At 43.4% G+C, this 24,083-nt stretch overlaps 1 protein-coding gene across 1 annotated transcript in view; it reads right to left on the bottom strand.

The window, feature by feature from the left end:
• Positions 1-23,800, bottom strand: part of xpo4 (exportin 4) — a 94,949-nt gene extending 71,149 nt beyond the window's left edge. Inside the window, 4 exon segments of the mRNA XM_056289502.1 lie at positions 6,691-6,829; positions 8,742-8,883; positions 9,308-9,413; positions 23,711-23,800. Of these exon segments, the coding sequence (XP_056145477.1) occupies positions 6,691-6,829; positions 8,742-8,883; positions 9,308-9,413; positions 23,711-23,800 (477 nt within the window).
• Positions 23,801-24,083: the final 283 nt, after the last annotated feature.

Raw genomic sequence — 24,083 nt, 5'->3', positions numbered from 1 at the left:
GCTTTTGGGTCAGCTTGTTTAGTTAGCAGTGTACTTTATATACACTGATGAGTCAAAATATTATGTGCAATCACAGGTGAACTGAATAACACTGATCATCTCCAAACAAGGGCACGTGTCAAGGTCTGGGTGATTAGAAGGTAAGCGAACAGTCAGTTCTCATAATCAATGTGTTGGATGCAGGAGAAATGGGCAGGAGTAAAGACCAGAGTGACTTTGACAAGGACCAAATTTTTATCGCCAGATAACTGGGATAGAGCATCTTTGGCAAGGCTTACAGGGTGCTCATGGTCAACAGTGGTGAGTAACTACTGACAGTGGTCTGAGGAGGGACAAACCACAAACCGGCAACATGGTGTTGGGCACCCAAGGCTCATCAATGTGCAAGGGCAACGACGCCTATCCCATCTGGTCCGAACCCACAGAAGATCTATTGTGGCACAAGTCACAGAAAACTTTAATGATGGCTAGGAATGTGTCACAACACTGTACATTGCACCCTGCTGTGCATTGGGCTGAGTAGCCGCAGACCGGTCACAGTGCCCATGTTGACCCCTGTCCACCGTCGAAAGCACCTACAATGGGCACGTGAGCATCAGAACTGGACCTTGGAGCAGTGGAAGAATGTTGCCTGGTTTGATGAGTCCCGTTTTCCCTTAGATCACATGGATGGCCGTGTACATGTGTGCCATTTACCTGGAGAAGCGATGGCACCAGGATGCACTGTGGGAAGCTGACAAACTGGTGGAGGGAGTTTGATGCTACGGTCAATGTTCTGCTGGGAAACCCAGGGTCTGGCTATTCACGTGGATGCCAATTTGACACATGCCACCTGCCTAAACATTGTTGCAGAACAGGTACACCCATTCATGGCAACCTTATTCCCCATCAGCAACACGATTTACATCTACGTCACATGGGAAAGATGGCTGTGCCGCTGTGTTTGGCTGTTTATCATAGCCTGTTGCCATTTTTGTTTGTCCTTGTTCTGTTTTTGTCTCTGCGTATGGATGATGTGCAAGCCACGATTGTCTACGATCATCAAACACTACTAAATATTTGAGCCTCTGTCATGGACTTACAAGCTCGGAATCCCAAACAAAGAAGCTTTCACCACTCTCTATTTTCCCCAACTACCGGAAGGTATATATGCTCAGTCCTGCATCTACCATCATAGGAAACGAGCCAGGAGACAGGAGTAAATGTGTAGGCGCCTCAGTTAAACTGAGGAATCTTGTCAGCTCTCACTTGGCACTGGCCCACCTTAGTCAGCTCGATGATGTTGGACCTGGTCGACCTTGTCACTTGATTCCTGGGCGCTCCCTTGAGACCAGGTATGCCTCTCTCCGACCGATTATCCCAGACACAGACCTGGATGCTGGACCGCTGCCCTGTGGGTTCCCTGCCAGGCTAACTGTGAAGCAGGGTGGTATAGTCCTCCAGAATCTCTGCCCTCTGGCATGGGAGCCATTATCAGATTATACTGCTATCCAGGTTAAAGTGGCTCTGTTCAGTGTGAGATCCTTATCCAATAAGATTTTTATTCTCAGTGACTTTTTCATGGCCCATGGACTGGATTTTCTACTGGTGAAAGAAACCTGGATGAACGCTAGTGAGCTTGCACCACTTGTTGAGCTCTGTCCAGATGACTAACCTTCTTAGCATGCCTAGACCCTCTGGGTGCAGAGGGGGTCTAGCTGCTGTCATCATGGCCATGGGGTAGGGTTCAGTAGGCGGCAGTTAACATTTTAACTGCTGCCTACTGAACTCTTATTTCCCCAGCTTCAAGGTGCAATTAATTAAAGTGGACCTGGTCAATCCCCTCTTAATTGCTCTTGTGTATCGGCCACCAAAAATACTTAAAGACTTTATCACTCAATTTGCGGACTTCCTTTCAAACACTATGCCCAACTTTGATTGAGTTCTGATTCTTAGTGATTTTAATATTCATGTTTGCAGTCCCACTAAGCCTCTCGCAAATTATTTTATATATCTGATTGAGTCTTTTAATCTTGCTCTGCTTACCACTGGTTCTACTCACAAGCTAGGCCATACACTTGACCTAGTCTTATCATTTGGTTTTCCAATCTGCAATGTGGATATAATTGATTCTTCTCTGTCAGATCACAGTGTTCTCTTTTTTTTTTGGACCCCCCCCCTTTTTTTTTCTCCCCAATTGTACCCGGTCAATTACCCCACTCTTTCGAACCATCCCGGTTGCTGCTCCACCCCCTCTGCCAGGTTGGTGAGGGCTGCAGACCAACACGTTTCCTCCGACACATATGGAGTCGCCAGCTGCTTCTTTTCACCTGACAGTGAGGAGTTTTGCCAGGGGGGTGTAGTGTGTGGCAGGATTACAATATTCCCCCCAGTTCCCCCTCCCCCGCAAATAGGTGCCCCGACCTACCAGAGGAGGCGCTAGTACAGCGACTGTAGGGACTCCCAACCAAGCTGGAGGTAACATGGGGATTCGAACGGTGCTCCCCGTGTTGGTAGGCAACGGAATAGATCGCCAAACCACCTGGACACCCTAGTGTTGTCATATTTAATGCATCTCTGCCTTTCTCTTCTATTAAACCTCATCTCCCTGTACATTGCTCTCACTACATTAACTCTGCCCATTAGTCAACTCTGAGGGTCTCATAGATGAAGCGCTTTGGGTGTCTAAAAAAGCACTATATAAATGGAATGATTATTATTATTATTATCCCAATACCTACACTACTGAGGCCCCCCCCATCTCAGTACTGAGAAACTCACTTCCTTATTTAATATCACCTGCTTTTCTATTCTGAATACAGTTGCTCCCCTTAAATTGAAAAAGCCTAAGCCTAACCATCTGCCTTGGCTTAATGACACCGCCAGAGCCATGACGAGGGAGTGCAGAATATCTGAACAAAAGTGTAAGAATGATGAGCTTAAAGTTTCCTTTGAAATTTTGAGAAACAATCTTCACAAATATCAAGAAGCAGTTAAGGCTGCAAAAGCAAAATATTTTTCTGACCTAATTTCCAACAATTCATAATCCCAAGGTCTAATTCAGTACCATATATTCTGTCATCTGCCCCGCCCCCAGTACCAGCTTTGATGTGGCCCCTGCTAAGTGCAAAGAAACACCCCCCCCAACCCACGACTTAGCTGTCTCACTGGTCAGTTCTTCTAAATTGGACTGTTTCCAACTTATCCCGCTACCCACCCTTACAAAGATTGTTTCCATCATGAAAACTATATCCTACCCCCATGACACTGTCACTACCGCCCTCCTGAAAGATGTCTTTGACATAGCCAGGCCCAGCATCCTCTCCATTATCAACAGCTCCCTGGCCACTGGTACTGTTCCAACCTGTTTCAAGCACAGTGTGTCCAGCCCCTCCTGAAAAAAAAAACATCTAAGACCCTACCTTACCTAGTAACTACAGACCTATTTCTAAACTTCCATTCTTATCAAAGGTCCTCAAAAAGGTCATTCTCATTTAATTGCTGCCCAACTGACACTGAAACAACATCTTGGAAAGATTTCAGTCAGGTATTTAAGGCTTATAGCACAGAGTCTGCCTTGCTGAAAGTGTACAACAACCTGCTCCTCTCCACCAACTCCAGTAACTGTACCATTAGAACAATTCTTCTTGACCTTAGTGCAGCGTTCAAAACTGTGGATCATGACATTTTAATAGACTGTCTCCAATATAGTATTGGTGTTGATGGCTCTACCTTGAAATGGTTCACATCCTACCTCAAAAGCAGATGCTTCTCCATTAACATAGGTCAATTTTCCTCTCCCCCAGCTACTCTCCAGCAGGATCCGACAAAGTTCTATCCTAAGTCCCATTCTGTTCTCCATACACATGCTTCCCCTCGGTCAAATTTTTCGAAAATACGGCATGTCCATGACACTCAGTTTTATCTCCCCCTGAAACCAAACAATCAGCCCAATCTAGTCAGCCTCTTGAACTGACTTGAGGACATGAAGTGCTGCATGGCACAAAACTTCCTAAAGCTAAATGAAGGCAAATCTGCAGTTGTCCTATTTGCCCCCCCCCCCCCCACACACACACACACACACTCTGTTAAAGTGTTTACCAACAGTCATGGAAATGTGTCCACCCTTGTCAAAAATCATGTCAAAAACTGTGAGATATTTGATTCCCCCTTCAATTTTGACAAACAAGTTAATGCAGTTGTGAAAGCCAGTTTTTTCCAGCTTCGTACTATTGCCAAAATCAAGCCGTTTCTCTCTTTTAAAGAGCTCGAGAGTCATCCACACTTTCATATCCACCCACTTGAACTACTGTAACTCCATGTAGATTGGGATTAGTTAGTCATCCCTGTCTCACCTGCAACTGGTCCAAAACACTGCAGCCAGGTTCCTGACAGGTACCCGGAAGAGAGACCATATTACCCCTATACTGGCCTCTCTTCACTGGCTGCCTGTGTGATTCAAAATTGATTTTAAGGTTCTCCTGTTTGTTTATAAAGCCCTAAATGGGTTGACCCACTCCTACATCACAGACCTTTTAATGCTCCATTCCATCTCCAGGTCCCTCAGGTCGGCTGACTTGGGACTCCTGACTGTCCGTGATCTAAACTTAAGCTCAGAAGTGACAGGGCCCTTACAGTTGCAGCTCCTAGACTGTGAAACAGCATCCCCCTCCATATAAGATCTGCCCCCTCCATCGACTCTTAAGCCCTGGGTGAAAACTTACTTATAATCTCTGGTGTTTGAATCCTCCGGATGTGGCTGATTTCTGGTTTGCGCCTATGTCAATGTGTTGTTTATTTGTACCTACAAGCTATGTGCCTTCTTGTCTATGTCGGTGTTTCTACTATTTGTGTTTTAGCTATCTGCTCTGGTCTGTACAGCACTTTGATGAATGTGGGTTGTTTTTAAATGTGCTCTATAAGTAAATTTGACTTGACTGATGGCAGTGGCCTCTTTCACCAGGATAATACACCCTGCCACACTGCACATTCAGGAATGGTTTGAGGAAAATGATGAAGTGTTCAAGGTGTTTCCCTGGCCTCCCAATTCTCCAGATCCCAATCTGATCGAGCATCTGTGGGATGAACTGAACTGACAAGTCCGATCCACCTCACAACTTACAGCACTTGAAGGATCTGCTGCTAATGTTTTTCTGCCAGATACAACAGGACACCTTCAGGGGTCTTGTAGAGTCCATGCCTATGCAGGCCAGTGCTGTTTTGGTGGCACATGGAAGATCAACAGCATATTAGGGAGGTGGGCGTATTTTGGCTCATCAGTGTATATTATATATATACAAATAATCCATTAGGCACTGGGTGAGACCACCAATGTCCTTACTCATGTGATTAAGCATCTCAAAGTATTCTGATTCTGATAATCTGGTATCTCAACAGTCCTTCAGAGCCTCCTCCACTTCAGGTGACCACCTGTTCATCATCCTGGTGGTCATGGGTTGCTGATGAACAATGGATGTTCATCAGCAATATGTATGTGATGAACATCTGTATGTTCATCACATACAGAAGCATGTGATGAACAGGGTTGTTGTCTGTTCTGCCAAAAGAAGGCAATGCTGTGGAGATTTATTTATCCTTCACATTCATAAATCAAAGATTCACAGTGTCGTTGAAGAGACAAAATAGAAGATCGAAACGAATAAATGTTTTTTGATTTATGCCACATTTTACAAGAACATTCACAGAGATCAATTGCAATGGATAAATCTGCCACAGCTCATTTTCTTACTTCAGGGTACCACAGTAGCCTAGCACACCCCTGGCTGCTAGCATGGCTAAGCTACAGTACTCAAAATCAAATTTACGATAGAGGCATTTAATTGACGCTATTTTAGAGAGGGCACTTAATGGATTGATCAATATCGGACCAACACTGCAACAAGCTATTGATAAGGTGGCCATGGGTCACTGGTATAGTACCATGACAATTTGCTTGGACCCTAGCTATATCATTTATGTATGACTAGCAGAGGTACCCGGCATTGCCCGGGGAAAATGTTCTCACCAAAACAACCAACACGATCTTATCTTTACGATATAAGCAATGATGAAATATAGGATCATTTATGATATGACACATGTGATAAACGAATGTCAAATAAACGAATCTTATTAATGAAAATTATCAAATGTCATAATTTTAAACTCATTCATCAAGCTTCTTTGCTAATGTGTGTATTAATTGCCGCAAATACGCTGCCGCCGCCCCAAATGCCACAAAATAAACTCAATTTCGCAAATAAATCAAAATTTTTACTTGGTTTTTGAAATATTTTTTGAACTGCACAATCCTAAGAAAGTGCTGATTCTAAAGATACCTTTGTTTTTGTTCTACATTGAGTATTTCTGGAGTTTTAAGCAAACATACAAACATACACTCTCGCTTTATATACATATAGATAGAAGTGTTTTAACAAAAAGTAAGTAAGTGAATAAGGTATCAAAGGACATTTTTTTGAAGAAAAAAAAAATCAGTTTTGACCATTGCTCTACCCAAACCTACATGCTTAAACACATACACTAACACAGAGAGACCCAAACAAAAGGCTAGTAGAAAGGAAATGTTTCAAGTCTGCTTTGAACAGAGGTTTCCAGTGGTGCATACCACATTTTTAAATGAGACCAGTCTTTTTGTTTAAGTGTCCTGTGATACTTCATGTTAAATCCTGTGTCAGCAATTCACACTCTTACCACTGTAGGATTGCCGCTACTGATGAGCTGGCCGACCTCGTGGAAGATGCCCTTACAGTTGATGGACTTGTCCAAGGAGCCCCTTTTCACTATGACTGCTACAGCAAGCAGAATTTGCTCACGCACATATTTCTGTAAACTGAGAGAGGGGGGGGGGGGGCGAGAGAGAGAGCGAGATGGCAGATAAGGCCCTGTGCAAGCTAATGCAGTGTCTGATGTGCACTTTTTCATTTTAAACATTTAGCAGACACCGTTCTTCAAAACTTGCAGTTAGCCTAGGAATAGATGAAGCTGAAATTATCATATTACCAGGATAACAAGCATGTGTTTTGGTACATTTGAGGTGTTCAGTTGAGCCTCTTCTTAGTTTACAATAGTTTTAGGAGAAAAAAAAAAAGATTTCATCAAAACCTAGTATATGGCTGTGTATGGTCAATGTCTGAAATTGTGGCCAATTTGTTACAGAGATAGTCAGTGGTAGTGTCTATAATGTGAATTCCTGGATATTAAACATTCATCTTCATCTGCAACTTTCTGTAGTGGTCCCAGTAATATTTGTTGTTAAAGTGTACTGAAGTAGCATACCACATGACATGGTTAAGCTACGTTTGAAGAAAAAAAAAAAGGTTAGAAATGCAGTTGCAAGAACAATACTTTCCACTCACATCTTGGGATGTTTGATTTAAAAGAGAACTTAATTTAATTGTAATTATAACTATTCTAATTAGCTTACCCCCCCCCCTTCATCTGTTTCTATTTGCAAATATCTCTCGTTTTTCTAAGAAAGGCGAATTCACAAAGAATGGATTGTGGCCGCTGATAGCCCCATCACTAAGCATCACTTGCAACTGATATCTGCTCCGTCTCAAGGTCCGATTCACAAAAGGTATTGTGCTAATGATATTACAGCATAAGCACGCCTGTGAAGTTTTGCGGCCGATTGCAATTTTCCCTTGTTTTGTGTCTGATTGTAATTGATTGCAATGTAGCAAAGTATAAATGGTGACTTTGCGCCAAGAACACAATAGGCAGTTCAATGTCCTCCTTGATGTCATCAAGTATAGCAAGAATTGTTTGACCTGGCAATATGTATCTGCAAATAATTTCAGTCTCAGTTAAATCAAAAAGTGATATTCTCTTTCGAAATATCTGCTCAAGAGCATGCCTGGCATAACAATGACTTTGCTTGGCTACAATCACTGAGGCCATGATCACTGGAAAGTCTGCGCTTAAGTTACCACTAACTCTCTGAGGACGCCAATAATTTTCAATCTAACTGCATGTGGCTATTAGCACTGGCGTTTTGCAATGAGGTTCATTTGCATAGAAAAGGGCCAATTTTGTGCAAAATGTATGCATATTACCTAATATAAATATGTGCAAATAGCACCAGAGCACCAAGACGCTATTTGCTTGCCAGCGTAGTTATGGGTACATGTCACCCTTTGTGAGTGCTTTGAGAATTACATGGTTTCTTTGTGTTATTTGTGCAGGTTTAGCAGCTGCAAAAGCTGTGCAATACTTTTGTGAATTCATCAGTATTTGTTTTGTCAGTGATTGTTATTTTGGGGGCTTTAACTGTGTGCTCTTCCTCACGCCTCTCGGCACTCGGCCGACCAATCGTGTAACTTCAGACGTGGTCGGTCACCTGATCCAGCGGCCCAAACGTGTCAAACATGATCACTCAGTCAGTCACTCAATCAGCGACATTTGTATTTGTAGTGGTGGCCCCGCTGGTCCAATCCAGCCAAAAAGGGTGAGAGTGTGGGGCAAAAAAAAAAAAAAACAAAAAAAAAAACAAAACCTGCCAATGTCAGCGGTTCAAATCGCAGTGTAGCTCAGTGGGTAAAGTATGGCGCAAACACTGCCAGCGCAAAGCACTTTGGATAAAAGGTAACCACTGGATGGCATGTGTAATTACAAACATAGACTCAACCAACCACACACACACACACACACACACACACACACACACACACACACACACACACACACACACACACACACACACACACACACACACACACAAGCAGTACAAAAACTTGACTGACTTTGGTCTCTGTAAGACATAGGTGAGGAGGAATGTTCGCAGAGACTCGATACTGGTCTTCTCCAGCAGGATCCATTCCCGCACCACAGCCTCCATGATGGCTGTGGCTGCCTCGAACAGCACATAGTCCACCTTACTGGTCTCTGAGGAGGGGAGAAGAGAGAGAGGGGAGGGAGAAATGGGGCCAGATAAGGAGGGAAATCAGGAGAGGGAAGGAAGAAAATGTGGAGAAAAAGGAGATAAATGGGTAGGAGGTTAGGATAGAAGTATGAACAGAAGGTTGAGAAGGAGAGAGGTTGAAGGTGGTGGAGTTGGGTGACAGCAGAAAATACATTTGTACAAAAAAAAGTACAGCTTTTTATCAACCACAGTAGTGCTCTTGAGCAAGGCACCCAGCTGGAGTGCCTCATTAGCAAACAGTAGAAAACTGTGGTTGTGCTGGGCAATTCCCAAGGTGTGATTTTTTTTCCTTCCCCATTATGAATGCAATTGTATCATTTAATCAGCTCTCCATGGATAGATACAGGTTAAAAAAAATATTTTTCAAAAGTTGAAAAACATTTTTACCTAGGATGTGCTTGCAAACAGCAAAAGGGGATTTGGACTTCCTGAAGGAGAGGAATATGTGCTCAGCATGCTGCCTCTGTTCTGTGCTGACCATGGACGGTGGTGCCTGTCTCACACACACACACACACACACACACACACACACACACACACACACACACACACACACACACACACACAGACACACACACACACACACACACACACTTTTTTAAAACCCTAGACAAGGCTTTTAGACAATTTGGTGGAAAATTAAGCATGCGCACACTCATATGCTCACTATTATTGCATTTCACAAATGCCAGTCAAAATAATATGAATAAAATCAGTGCCATAAAAGGTTTGCTTCTAGTATTACCGTGGCACCTTTTAGCCTAAATCACAGAGAAAAACAACAGAAACATGGTCTACAGCAGACAGCGCCTGTCTAGGAATGAATAACAATGAATTATCAGCCTAATACAAACCATCTATAAAACTTAGCGCACACAAGTGGTGCACCCGCAGTGTATACACACACACACACAATTTATTAAGGTGTCACCACGGTAGTGCTCAGCAGGAAAGTCACATTCGAAGAGTAATTGCAAGTAAAAGCAGCTCCCTGGCTGAGGGCAACAGTGGGAGAAAGGCCCCTTTTATCTGAGCTGAAACCGCCAGCAACCGTGGATCTACCTCAGCCCAACACGCTAACACATACAGCACACCAGGCTGTTCATAAAGACACACACATGCGCGCGCACGCACACACGTACACACGCACGCACACGCACACACATACACACAAACACACACACACATTAAACATGCAATACGCAAGCCTCTCCTTGGACAAATAAACCAAGGTATGCCTTTCAAACAAAATCCCAATCAGAACATCAGTCTAAGGCTGCACAATATTGGGAAAAAATTCACGTTGAAATGTTTTTGTTTTTTTCTGCGATATGTATCGCGATATGAATTTTCACCAGATGACTTGAATAGCTCTAATTGAAAAGAATTAATCATCCTAGAATGATTGGGGTGATTTTGTAGGGGAGTTTTTCGGAAATTGTGGAAAGAGAACCGTGCCTTATTTCGCCATTCATACGGGAAGAGGAGATGGAGCCAGACAGACAACGTGAAGCGATGGCTGACAATAGTGATGCACGGACCAGCTCTGATATCATCTGAATCCGCGTGTACACATAAATCATCCATCTGCCTCCCACCCGAACTAATTATGTTCTCCGATTTAGAGACCCACACTCAATCACACATTGCCATTATTTCTCAGTGGGATATATTTAAGCGTGATGATATGGTAACATATTACACGATGTTTGAGATATTTTTGTGGCTATTATATACATACAGTGCTTCCCAGCTTTTGCATATTACATATCCATCACTTGACTCTTCATGGTTAAGTATTTCGCTAAACCGCTCCCACACGGAACTTTTTCTGCCCTTCCTTTTTTTTTTAATCCTTCTTTTTTAAATTTCTCTCGCATATTTTTTGCCTCCATTACTGCTTATGAAAAATGGATGCCTTAATTGGCGCAAAGAGAGTCTGGTCATCTAATTCGTGCCAGACAAAAAAAGAAGCTTAAAATATGTTCACATTTTAGAGAATGTAATTAATATTTTCCTCATTAATGATGGAATATTTCACCTACCCGCAACTCATCCGCTATTAATCAGAATGTTAATTTTTATGATTTGGTCCGCCCGATCCATTGATTGACCACGGTGCCCATGGATGTAATGACGATTACATCACAAGAGGAGAAACAGATGAACACTTCGATGTGTCATTTTTCCAAAATTGAGCGAGAAATGAAATCGTTCCAACTTCCAAGCATCAAATCAGAGTAAATTATGCTTTATCAGACAGACTTCTCTTGTAGATCAGTTGAGGAAAATGAGTTTTCCTTTTGTATCAAGCAGCAAAAAGTTGTAGTATGAGGTGTTTGAGTTAACTTGCCTTACTTCACATCGCATGTCTCACGATGTGACTATTGCTCATCCGTGATGTGAGGATGCGAGGCTGTAATGATATATCATGCAGCCCTATGTCAGAAAGAGTCAATTAGCTTTGGAAAGTTAACTTCCTGAGGTTGATTAGGGAGGGCTCTCCATCCAATTCTTTTTTTTTAAATCTCTGAAGTAGATTTTTCAAAGTCTATGGACACTTTTAAAAAAAATATATTTTGTAAATCCATATAATTTTGTTATCCTGTTTCAATGTTTTATCCGTCTCTTACTCCAATGTGTGGCTAATGTTTTATCTTGTCTCTTCCGCTGTGTATGTGAATGGTGTGATGTGAGTCTCTCCTGTGTGATGTGTAGTCTGTCCTCCTGTCTGGTCTACATGGTGATGGTGGTCGCGTGGCTCAGGGCCTAGGTGACATCTGGACACTGCTTGGCACCCTCCTCATCATATTCTTCACATATCCTACAATTCCATTATAATTATGTTATCCTCTTTCGTTGTTGTATTTTGTAAATTGTGTAAACACAACATTCATTGCACGTTGTCCATCTTGGGAGAGAGCTCCCTCTGTTGCTCTCCCTGAGGTTTCTTCCTGTTTTTTTCCTGTTAAAGTTTTTTTTTTTTTTTTTAGGGAGTTGTTCCTTGTCCGACGGGAGGTTCTAAGGACAGGATGTTGTAAAGCCCACTGAGGCAAATTTGTGATTATGGGCTTACAAATAAAATTGACTTGACTCTCCTCAGCAACTGGCCAGGTAAGCTTAGATGTGATAATGGACAGGTGTTCTGATTTTAATTCAATTTCCTCTGTGTAAAAGTATTGTTTTTGCCCAGCCTAGATAAAGTTGATCTTGGAGCATGAAGTTTGCAAGTGGTCCTTTTTAGAAGTAACCTGTCCCCCCCCGCCCCCGCCCCCGGATGTGTCGTCCCCATTTTTGCCGTTAGCTTGAGCTAGGCTACAGTGTGCTAGTACGTAGGAACCGGGCAGGGATGAGAGGAACAGTGTACCGGTGACTGTACAGGAGACTCGCGATCAGATGGCTATATTTGGGACTATCGGTGAATGTGTGGTGGGCAACAAGGTCTGGACGGAGTATGAGGAAAGTTTGGACACTTTTCCTTGCTAATGGAATTGCTGAGGAGGCTAAGCAGCGCTCTATTCTCCTGAGTACGTGTGGGGCAAAGACTTACAAGCTGTTAAGAAATTTAGCCACAGCACAGAAACTGGGGGAAATTCCATACGATGAACTGGTCAAGCTCGTGGGGAACCACCACAATCCAACGGTTTAGATTTCACAGCCTCTTCAGAAAGCCAGGTCAGTCTGTAGCCAACGTTGTAGCCGAACTGAGGCAACTGTTAGAGCACTGTGATTTCAGGGCAGTGTTGGATGACATGCGCCATGACTAATTGGTATGTGGCATTAATAATTACGCCATACAACGCCACCTGCTAGGGGAAACACCACCTGCTAGGGGAAACCCTACCGTTGACTTTCAAGAAAGCCCTTGAGATTTCCCAAGGTATGGAGATGGCTGCCAATAAAGCTATCCAGAAGGGAAATGGGGGGGGGGGGGGCAGACAGCGACAGTGCACCGGGTCAGGAGAGAGACTGGTAAACACTCGAAGCGAGGGGAATGTTTTCGGTGTGGAGGGCCACACTATGCAAATGACTGCATATTCAAAGACACTGTCTGACATGTTCATAACCTCTTGAGACCCTTAAGGGACACTTAGCTAAAATGTGCAGGAGTTCAAAGGGTAAGGGTAAGCCTGGGCAGGGAAAAGCTTAGCAGGCTCAGGCAGCCACACACCACCTAGAAGAAGCAGAAGAAGAATTGGTGTGTGCGTACAACATGTTTGGATTGGAAACGGATGAGGAGCCACCTGAACCCTATTATGCCAGTCACTGTCAGTGGGCAGGACATTATGTTTGACATTGATTCGGGGGCCACTGCATCAGTCATCAGTGTGGAGACCTACACGAGGATATGGATGTCTAACCTGCCTCCCATCAGCCCATCAAAGCTCAAATTCAGGACCAATATGGGGCAGCCCATACCTCATTTACGGGTGGTATATGTGGACATTTTAGCTGAAGGTCAGAAAGGCTGGTGATAGCCAAGGACAGTGGGCCCAGTCTTTTGGGCTGGGATTGGCTTCGCAAAATCCGACTCAGCTGCCATGAAATTAAGTATGCACACACAACAGAGGACACTCTGCAGCGGTAACATGATGTTTTCAGGGACGAGCTGGGCACGCTGAAGGGCGTAACAGTGAAACTCAATGTCCACCCTGAGGCCACACCACGGTTTTTCAAGCTCAGGTTGGTGCGCTATGCCATGAAAGGCAAAGTCGAGGAGGAGCTGGGATGTTTACAGAGGCAGGGTGTCATTGAGCCCGTCCAGTTTTCAAGGTGAGCAGCTCCCCTTGTTCCAGTTTTGAAGGAAGACAAAACGGCAAGGATATGTGTGGACTAGAAGCTTACAGTGAATCACGTCTCTAAGCTGGAGGAGTACCCATTGCCACGATTGGATGACTTGTTTGCGACCCTGTCAGGGGGTAAGCGATTCACAAAGCTGGAAATGAGCCACACTTATCAACAGCTGCTGCTCAATGAGGATTCAAAAGAGTACATCACAATCAACACTCACAAGCGATTATTCAAATACAATCGCCTGGTGTTTGGAATGAAGTCAAAAATGCAACTGCTCTGCACCATCATAAGCAACTCTTCTATACAGCGCAGAATCCTGGACCCTAACAAAAGCTATGGAGAAAAAAATACAAGCCTTTGAACTTAGAGCATATAGAAGAATGCTGCAAATCCCATACACAGTGCACGTCACCAACACTGAAGTGCTGAACAGAGTTAAGGAAGCTATTGGTCACCATGATAGTTTACTAACAATGGTAAAAAAAAAAAGGATATTAAACTGGTTTGGGCACGTTTGCCGAACAGAAAGGACACTTGCAAAGGACATCCTGCAAGGCCAGGTAGAAGGGACTTAGAAGAGAGGGAGACCGAGAAAAACTTGGGTAAACAACATCGGAGAATGGCTACAGATGAGTGTACTGGAGGCGGGGAGAGCTGCGGTGGATAGGAAATGGTGGAAGAGACTTGTTGAGGCATCAGCTGTGCTCCTACGACCTCCATAGTTTACAGAACTGATAATGATGATGATGATGATGATGATGGTGTTTGGAGTGGCATCCAGTCCTGCCATTTTCCAAAGGACAATAGACACTTTGTTGCAAGGTATTCTGCTTGTAGCAGTGTATCTTGATGATATTTTGATCACGAGGGCCACGGAGGAGGAGCATCTGGCAAACTTAGAACAGGTGCTTAAGAGGCTCTCAGACACAGGGCTGCGATTGAAACACGGAAAGTGTGTTCCTGGCATCGGGTGAGACCTACCTGGGACACAAGATAACAGCTGAGGGGCTCTCTGCTCAGTGGAAGACAAAGGGAGAGCTATCAAGGAGGCCCAAAGCCCCAAGAGCGCCTATGAACTCAGATCATTTTTGGGCCTAGTGAATTATTATGGCAAATTTCTCCCTGACCTCTCAACAAAGATTTTGGCCCTGCTGTACAAGCTACTTCACAATGACACTGAGTGGCAGAAGGGTGAAGAGCAGGAGGAAGCTTTCAAGGAAGGGAAAGACCTCCTCCACTCAGCTAAGCTGTTTGTTCACTATGACCCAGACAAGGAGATAACCCTTTCATGTGATGCCTCACCCTACAGAGTTGGGGCTTGCTCTCACATGTAATGGAGGACCATTCAGAGAAGCTTATCGGTTTTGCTTCACATATGCTGACAGCAGCTGAGAAGGGATATTCACAGCTGGAAAAAGAAGGTTTGGCTATTGTTCTTGGTGTCAAGTGCTTTCATCAGTACCTCTATGGATGTGCATTCACAACTTATACGAACCATAAACCCCTGATGAGCCTGTTCAGTGAGACCAGATGTATCCCACCACTAGCCTCAGCCAGGATACAGCATTGGGCTCTCATATTGTCAGCCTACCAGTACACTATAGTGTACAGAGCAGGTAAGGATAATGCAAACGCTGATGCGCTGAGTCGACTACCTTTACCTGAGACACCTGCTACTACATATGTGCTGCCAGAGACTATGTTTTCATTGGAGAGGCTGTCAGAGACACCTGTAAAGGCAACCCAGATCAAGCAGTGGACAGAGAGGGCCCCAGTTCTGACCCAAGTGGAGACTTTCCTTTTACAAGGTTGGCCCAGTGTTGTGGAAGGAGAGGAATAGGCCTTATGCTAAACGCAAGACAGAACTGAGTCTGCAGGATGGCGGCATCTTTTGGGGTTTGAGGGTCATCGTACCTCCCCCTGGCCATTCACAGATTGTGGAGGAAGTACATGAGACTCACCCAGGTGCATCTCGGATGAAAAGCCTTGCAAGATGAAAAGCCTTGCAAGATCCTACGTCTGGTGGCCAAGAATGGATCATGATCTGGAGAACAAGGCAAAATCATGCAGTGTCTGACACACTGTTCATTGATAATGGCCCAACATTCACCAGTGAGCTGTTCAGTGAATTAATGCAACAGAATGGCATTCATCACATTTGGATGGCTCCTTTCCACCCAGCCTCAAATGGTTTGGCTGAACGGGCTGTGCAGACAGTGAAGGAAGGCCTGAAGCGGATGACAGGGGACTCTCTTAGCACATGGCTTTCACGTTTCCTGTTTAAATGCCGCATCATGCCACAGACTACAACTGCATGCACTCCAGCAGAGATGCTGATGGGACGTAGGTCCAAGTTGAAATTCGACCTGCTGCGCCTAGACATGAAAGCAAAAGTGGAGAGAGAGCAGGAATAGCAGGAGGGACATGATCACCATGCACGAGAGGGACAATTAAAACCGGATGACAATGTCTATGTGACAAACTTCAGCAGTAATAACAACCAGCAATGGCTACCTGGGGTTATTCTTAGGCAGAGTGGTCTAGTCTCCTATGTTGTTAAGCTGACTGATGGACGTGTTTTCCGCAGACATCAGGATCATGTGTGCGTACACCATGATACAGGCTCAGAGACAGTCTCCACAGAGTTGCCAATGGTGAGACAGACTACTGCGGGAGCAGGTCTGGCAGTGACTATGCCAGGGGGAGAGACACAGGCAGAGGTGTCTGTGTCCGCTAACGAGGATGGACAGGCTCACGCTGACACACAGTCCCCTCTCATGCTCCCAACACCAGATCCACCCAAAACACCCTCACCAGTGGTGCCTGCTGGGTCACTGGGGGTATTGCGCAGATCACAGTGCACTCGCAAACCTCCAGACAGAGTGAATGTGCGACTGGACAGTTTTTGATAGCCTAATATTGAATCTGTCATGCTTTTCAGGTGCTTGTATTGTTAAACTGTTGCAGAGACACTAGCATAAGTTTCAGGTGTACGCAGGCTAAAGACACCACTGTTATTGTTTTCCAAGTTCATTTACATTTGGGGAATGTGGGAATTTAAAGGAGAAGTGTTGTCATGTGATCATTATAAAATAAGTTAATGCCAATTAGGATAATGTTAATATAGCCATACTCCCGCAAGGGGTAGCTGTTTGTTAGGAGACGCTGTATTTGGGAGTGTTTGTGTGTGTGTGTGTGTGTGTGTGTGTCACCGTCACCCCTACTAGATAGTCGGCGTAAGTACCGTTTTTGCCCGGCCTAGATCAAGTTGATCTTGGAGCATCAAGTTGTTGGGTGGTCCTTTTTAGAAGTTACCACAGTTAGCATGTATCCACATTTATTTGACTCCTGAACCACATGTCCATTACAAAGCCAACCCTAGGGCAGGGCAATGTATCCATATTATATTGATACTGCGATATAAGACTAGATATCATCTGGAATTTTGGATATCGTAGTATCGTGATATGGCATAAGTGGGGGTTTTTTCCTGGTGTTAAAGGCTGCATTACCATAAAGTGATGTAATTTTCTGGACTTACCAGACTGGTCTGGCTGTTCTATTATTTGCCTTTAGTTACTTGCCACTTAGTTATTATATAGGATTACAGATTATTATTTATCAAAAGTCTGATTGTGTAAATGTTTTGTGAAAGCACCAACAGTCATCCCCACAATATTGATAGAGGTATTTGGTATCAATATCGAGGCCGTACATTTTACAGTTTTCTCCAACAATCTATCATCAGCAGATGATAGTTGCGCATTTTAGTTTTCACCATTAGGGAAACATTTTGAAAAAAATCGTGAGAAGACATTGGTACATTTTGAATTCAGACCCCGACTTTAAAGTGTAACTTCTCCCCCCAGTCTGAGCCTAACGCCACCCCATAATTTTGAAAAATATTATAAATAATAACAATAGTAATAATAGTAACAATAATAAACTTTATATAGCCCTTTTCTAAACAATGTTACAAACTGCTTCACAGAACAGAATAAAATTGTTAAAAGTCACAAAAAAAAACATTGTAAGAAAATAAGACAAAAAGCACTAACAAATAAAACCATAAAATAAATTTACAAAAATAAGATTAAAAATAAAAACAGTATAAATAAATAAAAACAAATAAACATCTGTAAAATCTTTCATAAAAAGAAAAGTTTTCAGACAAGATTTAAAGGAAGCTAGAGAATTTGTCTTAGTTGAATAGGAACAGAGTTCCATAGTGTGGGGGCTCTAACAGCAAAAGCTCGATCACCATTTGTGACAAACCGAGACCTGGGAATAACCAGCAGGGCTCCATCTGCGGACCGTAATGGTCAAGAGGGCGTATACCAGGTCAATAAATTGGAAATGTAAGTAGGAGCAAGACCATTTAATGCCTTAAAAGTGAGCAATAAAATTCTAAAATCAATCTGAAATGTAACAGGGAGCCAGTGTAGGGAGGCAAGCACAGGAATGATATGGTCATGCCTCTTTGTCCTGGTAATGAGCCAAGCAGCAGCGTTTTGTACCAACGGCAGGTGGTGGAGGGGGCCCCTTGCTGATAATCGACTAAAATGCGTTGCAATAAAACAGCCAAGGATAAAAGCATGTACAAGTTTTTGCAGATCAGCAATAGATAAAAATTACCTAATTTTAAAGATTACCTTGAGCTGGAGAATGCATGACTGAACAACGTGTTTGATTTCATTATCAAAACCAAGTTTAGCATCGAATATTACCCCTAGATTCCTAGCAGCCTGCTTAAGACTACCTGACAGACCGCCAAGATTAGTACCAAAGAGCTAATGGAATCTGGGGGACCTAACAGAATGACCTCAGGCCTATCATCATTAAATTTAATAAAATGTTGGAACATCCAGGATTTAATGTCAGCGAGGCAAGTTGTGAGATTTGCAAGGATCTGTGAGTTTTAGTGGCATGTATAACGGAGTGTCATCAGCATAAAAATGGTAAAACGCATCATGATTTTGAATGACCTGACCAAGGGGCAGCATGTGTATAGAAAACAGAAGTGAGCTAAGAACTGAGCCTTTAGGGCCACCACAACTCAACTGAGCCATCGAGAAAGTAGTTACCTGAACAACAGAAAAAGTTCTGTTGGAGAGGTAACAGCATAATAAACTTAGAGCCAAGCCGTTGATGCCTATCGAAGTCTCTAAGCAAGACTTGGGTTGGCATCAAGAAAAAGTGGACAAGAGGCTGAGAGGGGAGAGGGGAGGGGCTGAGAGTTGGCAGGGATGGGCTGAGGAGGAGGGGGTATGGATGTCTGAGGCAGGAGCATCGGCAGGAGTAGCTGGGGAGATTCACTAGAAGGGCCCGGCGCTTTGCCGCCAGTTCCCTCCACTGGCCTGCCTTCTGGCACGGCATCAGGCACTGCCCCGTGAAGACGCCCAGACTACCACAATGCGAATGCGCCGCAGACGTACGGGGGCCCTGTGAGACGGGCTGTGGCTTTCTGATAGTGGAGAGAGGCAGGCGACGGAATGACTGCTCCAGGGGTGCTTCTAGCAAAGCACAAGTCAGAACCATTGCACCAAAATTGAAAATGATGAAATAATGTAACAACAACTAAGGGGCGTCTGGGCGGCGTGACAGTCTATTCCGTTGCCTACCAACATGGGGATCACCAGTTCGAATCCCTGTGACCTCCGGCTTAGTCGGGCATCCCTACAGACACAATTGGCCGTGTCAGCGGGTGGGAAGCCAGATGTGGGTACGTGTCCTGGTCACTGCACTAACGCCTCCTCTGGTCGACCAGGGTGCCTGTTTGGGGGGGAGGGGGAACTGGGGGAAATAGCGTGATCCTCCCACACACTATATCTCCCTGGCGAAACACCTCACTGTCAGGTGAAAAGAAGCAGCTGGCAACTCCACATGTATCAGAGCATATGGTGGTCTGCAGCCCTCCCCAGCTTGGCAGAGGGGGTGGAGCAGTGACCGGGACGGCTAGGAAGAGGGGGGTAATTGGCTAGAGACAATTGGGAGAAAAAAAAGGGGGGGGTAATCACCCCCCCAACATTTTATATATATATATATATATATATATATATATATATATATACACATACATACATACATACATATATATAAACTACAACTGCTGTAAATTGAGAGAAATTCAAAAGATTGGTAGAAAATGTAATGGTGCAAGGTTAGCAAGTAAACTCTTGTGAATTCTGAGTCTAGATCATCATATATTTGAAAATAAGCGCGGTTTCACAGACCTACACTCAAGGGCGGGGGCTGGGGGAGTGAGTCGCACACCTCTGATTAGAGGGTGTTAACATTCTTCTTCTTTTTTTTTACATTTAATTATGTTGCTAAGTCCCGACCAGTCGACTCTACGTCAGCACTGGCCTTGCAAGGTTCAGGGTTGATTTAAAACAGTAGATGGCATGCTGAGCCATTTTCAACCCATGAAATGCAAATTTTTGTTAATTTGGTAAGAAATGTCAATATTGTGTTTCATCACTGTACAGTCATATTATTCAGTTTATAGCGCATAAAACACGTTTAAGTGTTTAGTACCTTTTTAATAAATCCTTTCAAGACCCTCCCCCTTTGTTTGTAAGCACCCACCTAATATACACGACCTTATTACGACCAGCAACAAGAAAGACCCATACATTTCCTCCCTTCTGTTCCTAATGGCGATTACAGGTGTGCACAATGTAATTTCACCTCTGAGTGCTATTCTTTTAGTCACCACCATTCTGGTAAACTGTTGAAATTAAAAGGTGTCACTACCTGCAATACCACAACTGTTATTTATATAATCAAATGCCCATGTGGCCTTGCCTACATTGGAAAGAATCAGCATTGTCTAAGTCTAAAACTCGCATTGCTGAACATAGAAGCAACATAACACAAAACAATAAAAAAAAAATTTTTTAAATCCAGTAGTGGTCTATTTCAATGCTCTAAAACACAATCTATTCACTGAGATACATTGGTATGGAACATGTGTCTGCACCTAGACAAGGGTGTGACACAGATAACGTTCTTCTTAGGAGAGGCTTTTTACATTTATACACTTGGCACTGTCACCTAAAGGTCTCAATATCTATTTTGATTTATAAAATTTTCTGTGATTGATTGTTGACTACCATGCGTATTAATGATGAATCAGTTCTTATGTTTTTTTGCTATGTCTATAAATTTTTTGTCTTTTTGGCTATATGTATATATATTTGCAGATAATTTCTCCTGGGTTATTATTTTGCCTTTTGGGCCTTTGCCCATTATTGCAAATTTTTTACAGTTTTGTGTACTTGCTGTATGTTTTCGCAGTACCTTGTATATTTATATGATTGTATGTTTACATTTTATATTTTCTATATAGGTATGGTTCTTCCTGTTAGCTTGATCCTTATCTCCTTTCCTTTTTCGAATGACTGCACATTTTTGTGACCGCCATCTTGTGTTGATTGCGCTCCCTGCTGACCAGCAGGTGATAAAGGATTTAGCCTGATTTACAATGCCTGTGTTACACACTCATATTTGCCTGAGGAAGCTCTTAACTGATTGAAACATTACCGAATAAAACAGCCTTTGGGAGCAATTTAGTGTGCAGACCTTACTCCTTCATTCTAATTTTGCTAACTTTGTCCCGCACCTTAATATTTCCTGGATGGGAGCATACTTGGTTCCTCTTCCAAAATGGGGAAAACCACACTTACTGTGTAGCTCCTTGGTTAGTATAAGTTTTGGCATGAAAAATCAATAAGCTAAAGCAGTTGGAATGCAAATCAGATTGCTTGTTTGAAACTAGTCATTCATTGTAAACTAAATTAAAGATGGTTTTCTGTGTCTGAATAAAGCAGGACCTAGGAAAATACTACTGGAAAATTTCTCAGATCATGGTTTGTGGCACAAGTGACAGCAAAATGTGATTCTGGATTAGCTTTAGTAATTGGGGCTTCTGCACTGTTGTTCAAATTATCTTTGTCATGTAGCATGATAACATATGGTATAGCGCATATCATTCAGTAACTACGTCACTTTTTTTATCATGGCCTGAATCACTACATTAGGATTCTGCATGTGGTTAAGACTATTTCCACATTTGTTCAGGTGTGCACAAACAAGTTTTTAGGATTACAAGCCAAAGACCTCTGAATAATTCTATTGGCTTAGCAATAATATTATTAGGCAGTCTGGAGAATTAATGCAAGAGAAGAAATGAGAGGGCTCTGTGCCTGCTATCTCCTGGCTTGGCATCAAATTCCTCGTGCCACCAACTTGGAAGACTAAGCCTTTCCCACCAACAGAAAACCATAAAGCCTATGCTATCCTGAATGATCCAACACACATACTGCACTCTGCCATTGAATTCCTGCCCTTGGTAGGCACCTCTACTGCCCAGGATGCAAAAACAAAAACAAAACAAAAGGTGGTGGGCCATTGTTATCCCTGAAGCCATCGGGCTTTTCAACAGCACCAGCCTCCCCCGACTTGTTCAGATGATACCCCCCCCCACACACACACACACTTTATTACGGCAGTGGTCATCTCAGATTTGAGTTATTGTATGTGTTGTGCTTCATGTTCATGTCAAAAGTATGTGTATATGCTAACCAATTAACTGGCCCGAAGGGATGAAAAAAGTTTGTTGAAGCGAACGTCAACCAAAAGCCAAATGATGGCAGAATTTCTGTCACTGCCCAATAAGATCATCAATTCCTCCAAAAACTTAGGGAGGTGGTTATGTATGTGAACCAACAATCGTATGTTATTCTTATATTGTTCCAAATCTCAATTTTACTATTCAAAGGGTCTGGCAACTATCAACAATTATAAGTCTGGACACAAAAAGTCAAACCTTTCAACAGTTGATTCTTTCTCTATCGAGGCACATCCAAACAATTTGTAAGGCTAGCTGGGGTCTATTACACATGCTGGATTTGTTATAAACTTTAGTCAAGGAAGCAAAAGCAACACCATGTTTTCTGTGAACAAATCAGATGCCACTTGAACTGAATAATGTATTATACAAGAACCACAGTTGAAATAATGTTGGCGGTCATCAGGCTTAAAAAGGAAAACTCAAGACATGAAAATCATTCTGTGAGCAGATTTCCTGTGATTATTTACAGCGTACACTAAAAGTTGGGTGTGTATTTAGAACTGGGGAAAAAAAATCACTAATATGTCTCACTATAGTTCATCAACCTTCACTAAGGTTAATAGCAGCTTTAGGTTTTGGACTGTAACAAATGACCAGAGGGACTCGTGTAGCTAGTGGGGTTTTCAGAGCTACTAACATTCAGTTACCGAATTTACCCTTCCTATTGGCAAAAACACAACAAATGGCAACGACCACACTGTCAAACAGCGTTTTAAAATCATCACCTGGAACAAAATGGACAAGCGTCCACCCTAGCTAACAGGTTTTACATTCAATGCTGACTCCTCCACGTTGTTAGCAAAGTGTAACGTCCAGTGTTAGCCAGTGTATTCATGCTGGTTTGTTAAAACGGAGCCTGTAACGGTCGTTCAAAGGCCAAAGCAGTCAAAATGAGGATTTAATAAATAGTTGGCCGCTACCGGGGGGGGGGGGGGGTTTGAGATTTTACTTGCTAAAGCTACAAGCATGGGCGAATCAGAAGCGTGTAACTGATCCTGAAACACATGCGCAGCCTAAAGGAGACTCTCCAGTTCAGCTCGGGAGTTCAATTAAACTTAATGTTATGTCACAGCGGAGGGCTTTGCTGCACACAACAGTGAAGTTTCTGGAAAACTGAACCACATTGGAAGCTGTCTCACACATGAGGGTTTTTTTAGGAGTGGTGGTGGTGGATAACGATGATGACTGGATTTTTGCGGGATGGAGACAGGCGCTGCGCCACGCATCGCTATCCTTTTTTTCTGTCAAGAGTGGAAAATAAGGGAACCATTTTCGGCGATGAGCCGTTTTCAAACTGCGTCTCGGATAAGCTTTGACACGCGTACCGCTAGACAGATCAAAAACAAGGTTTGATTTCTCACCATTAAAACTTTGGCAGCGCTTTCCAGCTGTGTGATCACTTCTGGTGCACCGACCGCCGCCATCATCGTCTCTCTTCAATGACGCGCCATGCGCTGCATTGTGGGATCAAGCGGTACCCGGCCAATGAGTTCATGGAGACTTTAGGGCTGCCAGTCCGACCGGGACGGCGCATTCCGTGTATGGTTATGTAATCGAGAAGACAGGAGATGAAAAAAAAGAAGTAGCCTGGGCTTTGAGTTCCAACATATTCGGGAGAAACATTTGTTTCTTCCGAATATGTTACGTAAGGAAACGGTAGTTACTTGGCGTGCTGCAAGTCAAAACATTTTACTGAAACCATCCCTGGTGCTAAACCAGCCCATCAGACACACA

The sequence above is a fragment of the Lampris incognitus genome, chromosome 11, assembly GCF_029633865.1.
Source record: "Lampris incognitus isolate fLamInc1 chromosome 11, fLamInc1.hap2, whole genome shotgun sequence".
NCBI classification, from domain to species: Eukaryota; Metazoa; Chordata; class Actinopteri; order Lampriformes; family Lampridae; genus Lampris; species Lampris incognitus.
This window is presented reverse-complemented; position numbering and strand designations above follow the sequence as displayed.